We start from the raw sequence: 14,265 nt of genomic DNA, 5'->3' as shown, positions 1-14,265 counted from the left end.
GAAAGTGCTGGTAATACATCGCTGCGAAGACAGATTGTGCGTATGTGGTAGTCCAGCCTGTACTTTCGGCTTGCATTCGCATCGCCAGCACACATACTAGCATGCGTCAGTTCCACTTTTACTCAAAAGACGGTGCTGCCAAAACTGTCGCTCAATCTCAGGCAGAGTTCCCAGTCTTCTTGATATGATGTTTTTGCTAGGAGAGTGATGCTGGGAGAGTTACACTCCTCCAGACACATACTCGGCCTGTTCCGAACAGTGCTTTGTAAAGGATCGCAAGTTGACTGTTAAAACACGAATGCGATCGCCTTCCGCAGTCAACTTGTCTGCTCGGCATAGTACAGCAATCGCCCGGAGAAAGAGCAGTCAAAGTGGAATTGAACATTTGTTTAGTTCCTAGGTGGCGGTCATTCGCTATAGCAGCGCTCGTTTATTTCGTTCAATCTTTCATTATATATACGTTCAAGGCACAAAGTGAATAGGGCAGTTAGTACCATTTCAACAGCTTCGCTGAGTTGCGGGCCAGCGAGGACGGCACCGAAGGCGGGAAGTTAAGAATGGAATAATTTTCGGTCGCTTGCGCGGCAATTAACACCTGTGATTTGCTATTTCCTAATTGTGTGCTATGCATCTGAGGTGGATGACCTTTGAAGGTGTAAAAGAAATCATATTTACTAATCAATATTTTGTACTGTAAAACGGGGTTTCATTAATCAGCGGGGTAACATTGATCAGTTTTACCCTTCTCATGAATAGTTGAAATAAAACTGCCCCGTGATTACTTTTGCTAAATTTGAGTAAAACATCTTAGTCTTGTGTCATTCGAAATCTGAACAATATTGCATTGTTTGAATTTTTTTATTGTTTTGATAACCAAATTTTAAAATCAATTCGACCGTTATATTTCTTACTCTCAGTAAGTGCCAAAAAAGCACTTTATACTAGTCGAATATTAAACATTTCGTATTCATTGACACGTTTTCCAGATCCGTTATCTAATTTTCTCAATCAACTAGAAAAAAATTTATGGAAATTTGTTACATTTACAGTTAATTAATTTATATATGTTAAGAAAGTCCAGTTTTATGCTCTAACCAAGACATCATCCTGGCCTACGTTGGTTTGGAAAGGCCTTGCATATATGATCAACATACGTTTTCTGCAACGATTGCAGACTTACTTTTACTTTTTTTACGCGGTTGGTTGTACTGCGTTGAAAAAATCCGCGTATAAAAAACCGCGTAATTTTTAAAAATCGCTTGAAAAAACTTCATTCAATAATAAGATCCGATTAAAAATAATGGCACGTAAGTAAATATAAACTTGAAAAATGATATGAAAATGGTAACGAAACACACAAAATAAGTTTTAGTGCTTCTAAAATGAAAATTCATTGAAGAACATGACAATAACTTGTTTAATAATAATTACGCTACATGTTTAAGCTTTCGTTTCTTAAACGAAAGTAAATCGCAACGACCCTGACTCGTATCGTAGTAAAATTATTAATGTATTTTTGTTTCTTCTTCCCGAATCAACGGAAATTGCCTGTTTTTTGATAATAACAGCAAATATATTAAAAATATGGATTATTTAGATTAATAAAACAGAATATCTTATTGTCATGAACCATACGATTGATTTTTACTTTATTGCATTTACTTATACTAAACTTATTTCGCGTAAAAATAATCGTCACTGTGCAACAGCGATTTATAACTTCTTAAGTGATCTAGTGTAGGTTGTAGGTCTTGTTGAGTATAACATTCGCCCATACTAGAAATTTTACAAACACCCTCAAATTCTGAAGTTAGAGTCAAAATACGGTTTTTTGAACCTCAGCGCATATAATATTTTTTAACTCAGTCATTTATCAACCGATTTTTAATATTTAAGCAGTTTTAAAAAGGGCACAAATAGAGCTTTCAAAATAAATACAGATTTTTACTAATATCAATAAAACATGTTGAGTTATTTGAGTTTAAATATAAGTTTTTAGATTTTTCAACGCAGTTTTTCGACTTAATTTGAAATTTGCCGTCTATTTTTTTAAGAAACATACCACAATTATATTATTATTATATAATTTTGAAAGTATATTTACTTTCGAATCAAATAAAAGTAGTTTTGTGAAAATCGGTTGATATTTGGCTTAGTTACATCTTATTTTAGAAAACCAGTATTTTTGGCTTCTATCGCTACAAATGATAAAAAAATGCAAGAACTATTGATGTGATTTAGTGTGGGTTATAGTTTTAGTCAAGTGTTACCTGCGCGTTTACTTGAAGTTTTTCAAAAAAACCCCAAATTTTGGAAAGGCGAAAAATAGAAATTTTGATATACATAAATATGTTTAAAGAGTTTACCTCTATGTGATGAATAGTTCTAAAATAAATAAGATGAGTTATAATTAATAAAATAAGATGATTTATATTTTTTTTAAATTTTACCTATATGTGATAAATAGTATGTTACACTCAACAAGACCTATAACCTACACTAGGTCACTTCAGAAGTTCTTGCATTTTTTTTTTTCATTTGTAGCACAGTGTAATCCGCGTTATGTCAAAAAAACCGCGTAAAAATAATCCGCGTTATTGTAAAAAATCGCGTAAAAAAGTCGCGTATAAAAAAACCGCGTAAAAAAAGTCCCCAGTGTACTCGCGAAAAAGTGAAAAAACTAATCAATGTTACCCCGTTTTACGGTATATACCTACCTTTTTTCGTTGTTGCGAGCACGAATGGTGATTTTTCTTTAAATGCTGTTAATCAATATACTCCGATAACTTATTTTGATTTTTGAATTTCATAGATTCAAGTGCACTAATGCAGTGCAGACCATGTAACAAAACGAGACGATCAAAAGAATTGGAATTTTGTATTAAAACGTAATTGTATTTGGATACGACGGCCATGTAGCATGTACCACTTTCACTCTATGAAAAAACAACGGATACAAAAGTTGCGAGCGATTCATTAAAAATATATATATTTAAAACTTATTCCAACCACAAATCGTATTTTTGACAACAACGCGAATGTTAAGCATCATTTCGGAATTCTCTCGCTACGCCTCAAACGTAAGAATGCTTTAGACTAATTGACTGTTTTTTCTGTCGATCATGAACATAAACGAAAAACGGAATTATAATGCAGATAGAACATTGTACGAAGTTTCCCGAACGGCCTTGAATACCGAGGCCGTGCTCCTTTTGCGGAAACAACGCACGCAGCCCGTTGCATATTCGTGAATGTTGAAGACTGATTGACTGTTTTTTCGGACGATCATGAACGCAAACGAAAAATGGTATGTGAATGCCGGTATGACGGACATGAAAGACAAAGCGGCGGTCCTTTTGCGGAAGCAAAGGTTGCACGCAGCTCGTTCCATATTCGTTCTGCTTTAAACCGTTCTTTGAAATTGAACATGCTGCAGATACAAGTTGAAAATGAGCGAAGGATCGCACAAAAAGGAAAGGAAAGCACTGAACGAGAAAACGTTCAAGCGTCTTTTTAAAAAAGGATTTTTCAAAGCTCTGGTTCTGAAACCACTAAATCCCTTTCAAGCCTCCAGCCCCAATCTTCCCGAGACGACGGTTGAGTATCACGTCGGGGAGTAACTTTTGTGCTGGATGCACCCACTTAACTCTTATGACCTCCTAGCTAACTACATGGAGACTGACGTGTTGGTGGTTGACCCGCCACACGCGTTGCAGCTGCAGGACAATTTGAGAGGCGGCCGAGGCAACCGCGCTCCAGATGTGGTGTCTAGTCCGCTCACTGCTGTCGCTTCTGTCCACGTACAAAACATGGGCATGCGAAAAAGACGTGCTCAGCAGTCTCTTCAGCATCCACGCACTCAGGACACATGGAGGACCGAGCATACCGAACCTGTGCAGAAGCAACCATGGCCTGACTAGATCTGTGTCAGGTGAAAGTTCACTTCGCAATGGTGCCTCCGACCCAACCGGAAACCTACGGAATAAGTCGGTGCGTTCATCTACCCTTCGTGGAATTGGAAATCGGACCATTCCCGCTGCCATCGGGATATCGAGATTGACCTTCCCACGTTGGTCGAAGCGTTCTGTCCTCCTTAATGGCGTTGCTGATAGGCATCATGCCCCAGTTCCTGTTTGCCACGATGACTTTTAGTACCTGGAGCTCTGGACCACACCGGTCCACCATACCTAAGTATGGACGAAACCAAGCTGGCAAGAAGTTTTCGCTTGCCGCCATACACCGCTGAGCTATTGGACATCATACGAGACAGTGCTGCAATAGCCAACGAGGCCCCAAACGTGAGTTTGTCGTCGCCCATAGCCCCCAAGAGCTTCAGAGATTTGAGTTAATGGTGCAGTCTCCGACTCTGACCACCGCCTGCTGCTCCGATTTCCGATTGTACACCACCCTGACCACCGTTTCCTGGAGCGCATCCAGCCTTCGACTTTGCGTGTACAGTGCGCGACCTTCTAGATCGACTCGCCGTAGATCTCTAGCGTTATGTCATCTGCAAAGCTGACGATCACAACTTCTCCAGGGAACTTGAGTTTTAACCAGGCTTCTTCCGTTCTCTTGATTTTTGCCCAAATTTCCTTTTCTACCTGCCAAACCTCTTGGAGAACTAGACTTTCTCTCACACAGTCGTATTTCAGTCGCAGTATTTCAGTCGCAGAGTTCCTTTTCACTCTTTATCGTCACGTGTTAGGGATAAACATTTATTTGCTCTCTCAGTTTAAGAGGGAGTAGTTTTCGTTAGCTTCCCCTTTACTAGAAGAGAAGTTGGCCAAATATCAAAACATTTAGGTTCACATTGAAGCCACATCCTAACCGTTTTCTAATTTAATATTATAGGAAGATTCACAACTCACCATGGGTGCGTATTCTGCAGAAAGCTCGATTTTATACTGTTTTTGTCGCACCCCAGAGCGATTAGAACGGTAACGCAACGCTCAGTTGGTCGCCGAGCAATTTATTTCGTTTATCTTGCGTGCGCGGATGAGCAATTTACAAGAGTTTCACTGGATTTTTGCTCTGTCAAATTAGGAGCGTTTTTTTCGTCAGAGAAACTATTACTCTGCGCTCTCTCTACAGCAGATGGTGTGATGCACATTGAATGTAAGCTCGCAGTTGTTAAGAGGGAAAAAAACTCTTCCTCTTTAAGATGAAGATGAGCAAAACATACATGACATTCCACAACACCGGGTCCAGTATAGAACCTTGCGGAACTCCTGCGGTGATTGGGACGCACTTCTGATCCTTAATATCGAAGTCTCGATATTGGAGAATCTTAGAAAAACATCTCGAAAAATGCTTAATAAAGTGAAACGTACCTAAAATTGGGCTTAGTATAGGAAAGCACTTATCGAATAAGAAAATATGAGAGAAAAGCATAGATTCAAACGTGTGAAGTATTGACAACTACGGTTGCTAGGCTACACAAAACGCTTGCCAAAAACTACATTATTGCAATTGATAGCCTAAAGTATCAAAACACAGACTCCTGTTGACACGCTAAATTTGATTATGGATTCCCGGGCTTGGCTATATACTCTTTGGAGATTTTATCGGAGTCTTAACGAGAAGATTTTTTAATTTGAAATATATCTTCAACCACTTCACCATTTCCACTTCAACCAGAATGGAAAATGCTGTGAGATCTTATTATTTCAAGTCTGCAGATGTTGTCGGATTTTTTCCAGCGTTGGTTCAAAAAGATGAGGCATTATTGATACGGTTACTAAGGAATAAGCGGTCTTGCACTTTTGAAACAAAATATTTGGTTATGTCCAAAGTTTCGACACCGAGTGGTGTCTTCCTCAGGGAAAAAATCTAGTTTTGTTCTGAGACTTTTTTTGAAGAACACAACGGTGCAGGATGGCGAAAAAAAAATTCACAATTGAATTTCCTGATTTTCCCTCAAAATTAAATTTTCTGCAATCAGCACAAAAAAGTGCAACTCTGAAATTCCAGTGGCAAAAGTGTTCGATCGGATATGAAACCAAAGCGTAGAGGTCCCGCATTAGCCCTTTACGCTAAATAATCCGTTTTGGCGCCAAAGGGTTCTTTTGAAAAAGAATCGCGTCTCGGTTAAAATTTTTTCCCTGATTCTTTTTCAGTTATACCTGATATTCCCTGATTTCCCTGATCGTAAAATGAAATCCCTGACATTCCTTGATTTGCCAGGTTTTCACCATTCTGACTGTGTGTTTGGTGTAGTTTGCTAATGTTGACATAAATATTTTCCTGCTGTTGACCGAATTCAAAGAAACTTTATGTTTGTTGGCCTTACTGGACTAAGCAACTTTACATATTTTTTTCAAAATTTTATCTGGACCAATATTTGAGTGTTGAAGTTTTTTTGAAAATCGATACATCTAAATAATGACAAGAGATAGATAAAAGCTGTCATTGGGTGATTTCTAGGGAATAGTCTAAACTTCCTTTTGAAAATTTTGAAAAAAAAAATGAATTTAAGATACTACACTGAAAAAAATTTATCACGCCTTCCATCGCATGAGGAAGTAAAGCCGTTGGCGCCGGTCCGTTAATAAACGGGTCGTGAGTTAGGGTCCTGGGTGTGGAGTCGCCTCCCTGGGCGTCCGTGATTGGCCACAACAGTGGCGGAACTAGACCGACGGAAAATAAGCGAGAATAAAAAAAAAGTGATTTTTAAAAATCATGACCGATTCAGATTGTTCTTCAAAATAAGTTCTTTAAATAGATGAACAAATTTAGAAATAAAAGTATTCGCTAGAAAAACTTTTATTCCTCAACAGACATTTGTCATATGTTCAGAAGAGTTTTAGGTAGGTAACCAAATTGTCTATCTGAAAAACTTATTTTAAGACTCATCTGAGATAACTAGCTTTTTTAAATTACTTTTTATTTTTGAATCTATGTAGCACTAAGGCTTCGCTCTTTTAATATCTCAATTTTTTTCAATACTTTTGAATTGAATACAATTTCCTACAACTCACTCAACTTATCTCTATCTCTCGTTATTCTTTAGATATATCGATATATGGAGAAGAGGCTGGTAATAATGTCTACACACCCGCAAACTTTTATTAAATTCTGAAAGGGGACTGCCAGCCCTTCAGTCGAGTTGGAGCATATTCAAAATCTGGATATACTACAGAAGTTCTAATCAATGGACACAGTAGTCTAACTCCACAAAAAAGTAGTGAAACAAAAATGTATCAAACATTGTGTGTTCTAAGAACAGACTTGGTTTGAGGGCATACAAGCAACAGCGTATACTAAAAAGAAGCCAGAAACAAGCAGCATCTGTTTTCAGGCATTGGGAAAAACTAGAAATCATGTGGAAGCAGCAGATATGGTTGATAACTTCAAAGTGGCTACTTCCTTGAAAAAATGTTTTGTTCTGAATCTTAAGAAAAATGCTAGAGGAATGGTCCCCCATCTTATAAATGAATAGAAAAAGTGGAAATATTTCGTAGTTGGATATGTCAGAGTCATTCCATGCTACTTCGCAAATCGATTTTGATCGACCATCTCCGATTTCGCTGAAATTTTTCACAGTTGTTCCTTTATGATAAAAAGATCATTTTGTGATAACCGCTGTTCATGTTGACTCACGATTGTTGTTTCAAATGATGTGGTCTACCCAAAAATGTTCTATATTAGAAAAACGACTTGTTTAATTGAAATGGTGTCTTTAGCAAAGTTATAGGTATTGAAATTGCGGCTCTATGAAAAAAATATGTACACCGCAAATTTTTTTTTCTGTGCAAAATTTTCTAAATTATCATAAAATATTAAATATCTCAAATACAGTCATCCCAGTATTATGGGCCAACACACTTTGTATTGGTTTCTAACGTATTTTAATAACTTGTAATAGTTTAATTTAAGTTTGGTGAATGTTGTTCACGTTCACTAAACCTATATTTGACTACCGTTTTTCACACACTGAAGATGACAATATGCATTACTATCTGTTAAAATTTGGTGATGGTAAGATGAAAAAAGTTACAAAAAATTTTTGAACGCTTGAGTATTTTGACATTTTCACTCTTAACTTTATCTACAACTTTGCTGAACAATTAAACAAGTCGTTTTTCTGATATAGAAAATTTTATTCATCAATCACCATTTTATACCCTTGCTAAAAATATATTTTTTTCCAAAATTCCATGGAGCAATAAAAAATAACGCCCGACTGGATCGACGTCTTCTGTTAAATTGTTGACAAGATCGGCGAAATGATCAAAATCCTAATCGTAATCAGTTTGTTCAGTTCCGGATCAGGGATCAAAAAGCCACACACCAGAAAATCTCGCATCCAGAAACAGACGGTAACCCTTCGAAATGACATCATTCGAGTGTATTTTTCCGGTGAATAAAGGCCAAAAATTACGTCATATCCGACCGCCTCCAGAGGGGGAACCAGTGCCTAATGAATAGTCCGACAAATGCATAATGAAGCACAAAAATTAAACCAACGCAATTCACGGTCAAATCACAACTAAGCGTGCTGTTGATTCGATGGAATCCTTTTATAGACAAAATGCTTACTCACTGCAAACGGTGCTAGGGTGGATGCCTAGGAAAATACGAAAGTCATCATCCTTATCTCTCACTGCAAGAGCCGAAAGCTCTATTGAAATATTTCAAGTTTGCGGAATCATACCCATGCATTTTTATGATTGCTTTACTCTAGTGACAGTAGCGTATAAATTTAAATCATCTTTTTATTCGATCATCCCAAACTCCTACAGTATGCTTCAGATCTAAACTTCACTAACGTTTTGGTTTCTCGGTCAGCTGGTGCCGGTCTTTCAGTCAGTGTGTTGGTTAACGTTCACTTGCCAGGGTGTGTGCTCCTCCATTTCTTGAGTTTGATTGGCAAGGTCTTTTATCGCACGCGCTCGTCTACGGATTACCGGCGTTTGTTGCTGATAACCATTTATGGAACAGTGTTTTTTTCGACTATTCTGTGGTGAAAAACTCCAGCGCATAAACGAAGAGACGTTAAAAACACATAAAACACGTTTTAAAAACAGCTTGGGTGTAGACTAGAGTGGGGCGTTGTTATATGGAAAAAATGAAACTTGATAGCACAAACCCAAATTCAAGTTTTTTTTTGTTCTATTTGGGGCTCCTAACAATCCTAAATTAATTGGAAGTCGATTGGTTTCGTCTCCGCTTGGCGCATTGCATTTCAAATTTTATATAAGAATTTGTATGGGGAAACCTGCTTTTTGCATTTTCCTTTCTAGAGACCTAAAAATGGCTCAAACCATGCGTTTTATGACTTTCAAAGGTAGGTTTTTCGATGCTTAACAACTTTACCGAAGACACTAAAGAGCTAGGATGTCTCTGAAAAATATAATAAGTGTTCAAAGTTGAGTTTGTAGAATTGAATGCAGAAAATATTTTTTTCTGCCAACTGTATCTGTGTCAGTCAGATTTTCATCAGAAGTTACCTCTGCAACATGGTGTAGATCCTTTCTGCGCCTATAATTTTGATCTACATTTGTTTGCTTGGTCCAACTGAGTGTCCAGACTCGATACGTCATGAAACTTCTGATGGTAATCCTAGAGACTGTGTTATAAAGAGATACGCAAAGAGAAAAGCAGTGAATATGGCAACCCTTTGCTAATATTTTATTTTAAACAATTCTGGCAACCACATTTATTTTCGCATGACTTTTCATACGCACTAGAAAGTGTAATGAAAATTTCGAAACTTTGTATCACATTCTGTGATCGCAACACACATTCTGTACGAAAAGTAACACGCAGGAGTTTGTTTACTTTGCACACTTGGAGCCTCGATTTGACGGTTCACTTGGAGTTTTCGACCTCACCCTTTGCGTATCTGTTCATAACACCGTCTGTAGGTAATCCTAATGACGCAGGTACTACTGGTAGTGTTGGCAGAAAAACTGATTTTTTGCATTCAATTCGACATACTCATCTTTGAACAGTCATAACTTTTTTTAGTGATATCCTAGCTCTTCAGTGTCTTCGGCGAAGTTGTTAAGCAGCTAAATTACTTTACTTATACGCAATGTATTGCGTTATTCTAGCAGGTTTTTCAACACAAATTTGAAGTTCAATGTGTCAAGCGGAGATAAAACCAATCGACTTCTGGTGAGTTTAGGAATGTGTGGGGCTCCAAATAAAACCTAAAATCTTGGTTCTGGAAAATCGATCACTTTAACCCACCCTAGTAGGTAGGTATACACCAGGAGTTATAGAAATAGGATTTCTGTGCATAGACTTGGCTGCTATCGTTTGTTCACATTAGTCTTATCATTCTCATGCAAGCCCAGTGTTTTTTCTTTCCTTATTTCCTAAATGCGAGAGCATTCACCATAACGCGATAAACAAATGTGAACAAATAGTCCTTTGGGTACTGTCGCGGAGAAAGTTAGGAAAAAAAGGAGTAAGCATCAAACCAGTTTGTACTGAAATCCGTAAGTTAAAGGAGAAAAACTCGCTCGGAAATTTCCCAATACGTGATCAAGCACATCACTGACAAGATAAAAGAATCGTTCAATCGCGAAAGTTCAACTTTAGCAAGTGACGTAGTGAAATAGATGTGTATCAATCGTTGTGCGTGCTAAGAAGAGACTTACTTTGAAGACATATAAGTAGCATCCTTATGAAATCAAATTTCCCATTGATTAATACATTCACCCTTTATTAAAACATTAGTTTAAAATATTATGTTTCGAAAATATCAATAAAATTTAAAATAGACATGCAAAATAATCTCTTTTTTGGTTAGTTTGTACCTAAGTCTGAACCTTTCGACTACTTCTGACTACTTAAAGACTCTACTTTTATGAGGGCTGATCGCTGATGCCGAATTAGTTTATTTTCGGCAGCTTGTCAACCCGTGGAGTTAAATGGAACCAAAATCCGCCCACCGCGTCAATGCTGAATGATCGCTTGTCAAGTTGAATCGGAACGGTGGTCCGTTGGGACATTTCCACGGTAAAGTAGGCCAGTAGATAAAACAAGAAACACTTGGCCTGCATCAGGGCTAGCCTCGATCCGATGCAATTTCTCGGTCCACTTCCGAAGGGTAGATAGGCGTTCTGATTGATTTTCGCCCGATTCTCGTCGGAAAATCGGTCCGGATCGAAGCGCAACGGATCCGGATAGATACGTTCATCCCAATGTACAGCCTGTATCGGGATTTCAATCAATTGATCTTTTTCGACTGTGACGCTGGTTCCGTCACTGTTTTTCATCTGGTATGGCTTGGTGCACTTTCGGTTGGTCACTCCGATTGGTGGCCATCGGCGGAGCGTTTCACTCATCACCATGTCTAAATATTTCATTTGCTGCAACACGTCGTAGGAGAGGTTTTGATTTCCAATATTTTCACGAGCGTTGTCTATCTCAGATCGAAGTTTCTCCTGAATTTGTGGATTGAGGGCCATTTCGTAGAGAGCGAAACAGAGTGTACTTGTGGTAGTGTCTATTCCTCCTACGAAAAAAGTCGCAGCCGCAGCGGCAATATCCATGTCAGTCCATCGCGATTTTATGTCTTCCGGAAGTGCTTGGGAGTACTCTTTCACTGTTGAAAATCCGAAACTGCTCGATTTATCATCAGCTAGTTCTGCTTTGAGTTTATTTTTCCGCGCCAACGTCAGCAGATGAATAAAATCTGGCCGGACAATTTTCAGCTGCTCGCGCTGAGCGATTGTTGTGGCTACCGTGTGCTCGTAGAAATCGGCCACGTCCTTAGGAACGATCTTGATGCCGAGTGTTGTGAAAAATTCCGCCGGAAGCATCGTCAGGACAAACAATTTAAATCCCTGAATTCCCTTTGTCGATATTAACCGCTGACCGTAGGTGAAAAAATCATTATTAGAATCGTGAATGGAGTCCACCTCGACGCCGAGAGATATCGATGAAATAACATCGGTAGCAAATCTATAATGTAAAGCTTCAATCAAAATCTTTCCAAATGCTGGAACCTACCTCTGGATGAAGTCCTTCATCTCCCGCTCCAACCGTTCAACCTTCAAACCTTTAGCAAGTCTGCACAAAACACCCTCCGAGTAAGTCGAAATCAGTTCGAACATATTTCTCATCTTACTTCCTGTAAAAGCTGGACTTAAACCCGACCTCCCAAGCCGCCAATGATTTCCTGTATTAAAAAATAACGCCCTTCCTACCAACGGATCGACATCTTCCGTCAGATTGTTGGCATGATCGGTAAAATGATCAAAATCCTTAATCGTAATCTGTTTGATTAGTTCTGGATCATGGATCAAATAGCCGGGACGACGAAACGCAAACACACCGGAAAATCTTGCATTAGGAAACAGACGGTAGCCCTCCGAGATGACATCATTCGAGTGTATTTTCCCGGTAAATAAATGCCAAAAATTACCGAACAGGGGAATGGGTTTCCTGTATGGAACACTACGTCGTTCAAAGTAGTCAAATGTGGCGATACTCCAACGGTAAAATCCATATCCGATAATTAACAGAAGGCCCGGAATAAGTGCCCAATAGTCCAGCAAATCCATGATGAAGCACGCAAATTAAACCAACGCAAGTCACGGTCAAATCACAACTAAGCGTGCTGTCGATTCGATGGAATCCTTTAATAGACAAAATGCTAACTCATTACAAATGGTGTTAGGGTGGATGCATAGCAAAATATGAAAGTCATTGTCATTCTTATCTCATATTTTAGAGGCCGAAAGCTTTGTTGAAATATTTCAAGTTTGCGGAATCATACCCGCACATGGATTGGCAAGGTCTTTTATCACAACGCTCTACGGATTACCGGCGTTTGTTGCTGATAACCATTTATGGAACAGTATTTTGTTCGACTATTCTTTGGTGGAAAAATCCAGCACATAAACAAAGAGGCATAGAAACACACGATACCAGCACTACCAGATCAGAAATTGTGAAAATAGAGTTTAGTGAAATATTATTTTAGAAATCGCACTAGGCAGCGAATATCTCAAAGAAAACACCATGAAAAGTCATCGTAAAACTCTCATAAAAGACCTTAAGTATAGCTTCTAATGACTATAACAAAATTTATCCTAAATTGAGCCTTAAACCTCTGAAAACCCCTTCTAAAGATTCAGGGTTTCGTAAAGATAGATCACATCTGAAAATATGGGTATACTGAAAAAACGTCGACCCGTAAACCACTTTTGGTGCGTCGGATTGTCTGTTCTTTTTTGTGCACGTTAGTTTAGCATTTTTTCGCATATTTGAACGCGAATATATTTTTTGCACATCCCTCGAAGTCGGCTTGTTGTGGCTTAAATTTCGTTGTTAGCTTTTCTAAAGATTCTTTATTTTGGTATTTTCTGAGAATAAACCCTTGAAAGCCTACTAAAATTTAATTGCTAGTATTCTATACCACAGAAAGATGGGGAATTTTATAAGGAAAAACTTCCTAGAAAACTCAAAAATACTATCTTAAATCGTTGTTGAGCTATTCGAGTTTCATTATGGAAAGAATATTGTAAAATGTGACAATCATAAGTGTATGCAACATTGAGTGTACCGTTTCTGACTACGGTTTCACTTTTTTTATTACAATTTTTTTTTCACTTGAGAATTTTGCATACGGAACCCAAATATATTTTTTGCGCATCCCTCGGAGTCCAAACTAAAACTAAAAGGAAGAAAAACAGACTATCTGACAAAACTTTATTTTGGGACACCCTATTCTGCATGCCTTATCCACTATGTAGAAAACATTTCGTTTAAACGATAGTTAACTATCCAAGATAACGTCGAGATCTTTTTCATAGTCGACACGTTGAATTTCGATACATGAGAAATACATTTGAAGAAGACCGGATGACGAATACGAGCGAAGGAATTTATAGTGATTTCTCAGGATTGTAGTTTACGTTATACCAATTCATGCACTGCCGCTCATAGCAAGTCCGTCCCATTTGCGTTTTGGTGCTGATGAGAAAACAGCAATTGAAAATCGTAACGCTTTAGGTGAAATTTTGCACTCAAATACTTTTTCAATCAAGACCATCAACAGAATTTAGAACTGCAATGACAATCTAACACTTTTGCATCATAAAACTTGCATAAGAACCGAAATTTGATTAAAATTAGTTAAAAATCATAAGCTGGGATTCACATGCGATTACTTTTACGGTGCATAGCCAGAATGATAGCAAGTCAACCCCATAGCCAGCTACGACCGGTGATGAAAAACAAACCCTACTGCAAATCGATGGCGGTGCTATACTGCCCCCCCCCTTTTTTTAAGGGGGGGATTTGTTA

At 38.2% G+C, this 14,265-nt stretch overlaps 2 protein-coding genes across 2 annotated transcripts in view; both read right to left on the bottom strand.

Moving 5' to 3' along the window:
* The window catches only part of LOC129726770 (alpha-tocopherol transfer protein-like), an 80,734-nt gene that overhangs the window by 8,969 nt on the left and 57,500 nt on the right, over positions 1-14,265 (bottom strand). The gene's annotated exons all lie outside the window — the stretch shown is intronic.
* Positions 10,656-12,552, bottom strand: LOC129726765 (cytochrome P450 9e2-like). Its single transcript, XM_055683840.1, has 2 exons — positions 11,965-12,552; positions 10,656-11,916 (listed from the first exon to the last, which is right to left on the bottom strand). The coding sequence occupies exons 1-2, from the start codon at positions 12,516-12,518 to the stop codon at positions 10,842-10,844; spliced, it is 1,629 nt and encodes a 542-aa protein (XP_055539815.1). The 5' UTR covers positions 12,519-12,552; the 3' UTR covers positions 10,656-10,841.

The sequence above is a fragment of the Wyeomyia smithii genome, chromosome 3 (genome assembly GCF_029784165.1).
Source record: "Wyeomyia smithii strain HCP4-BCI-WySm-NY-G18 chromosome 3, ASM2978416v1, whole genome shotgun sequence".
Classification (NCBI taxonomy): Eukaryota; Metazoa; Arthropoda; class Insecta; order Diptera; family Culicidae; genus Wyeomyia; species Wyeomyia smithii.
Note: the sequence above shows the minus strand (reverse complement) of the source record. Positions and strands in the feature narration are given on the sequence as shown.

Excerpts from the sequence above, each read along its gene's own strand:
- LOC129726765 (XM_055683840.1), bottom strand. The coding sequence starts at position 12,518 with ATGGATTTGCTGGACTATTGGGCACTTATTCCGGGCCTTCTGTTAATT. Across the intron at positions 11,917-11,964 it reads ATGAAGGACTTCATCCAGAG|ATTTGCTACCGATGTTATTT; the intron begins GTAGGTTCCAGC and ends TTTACATTATAG.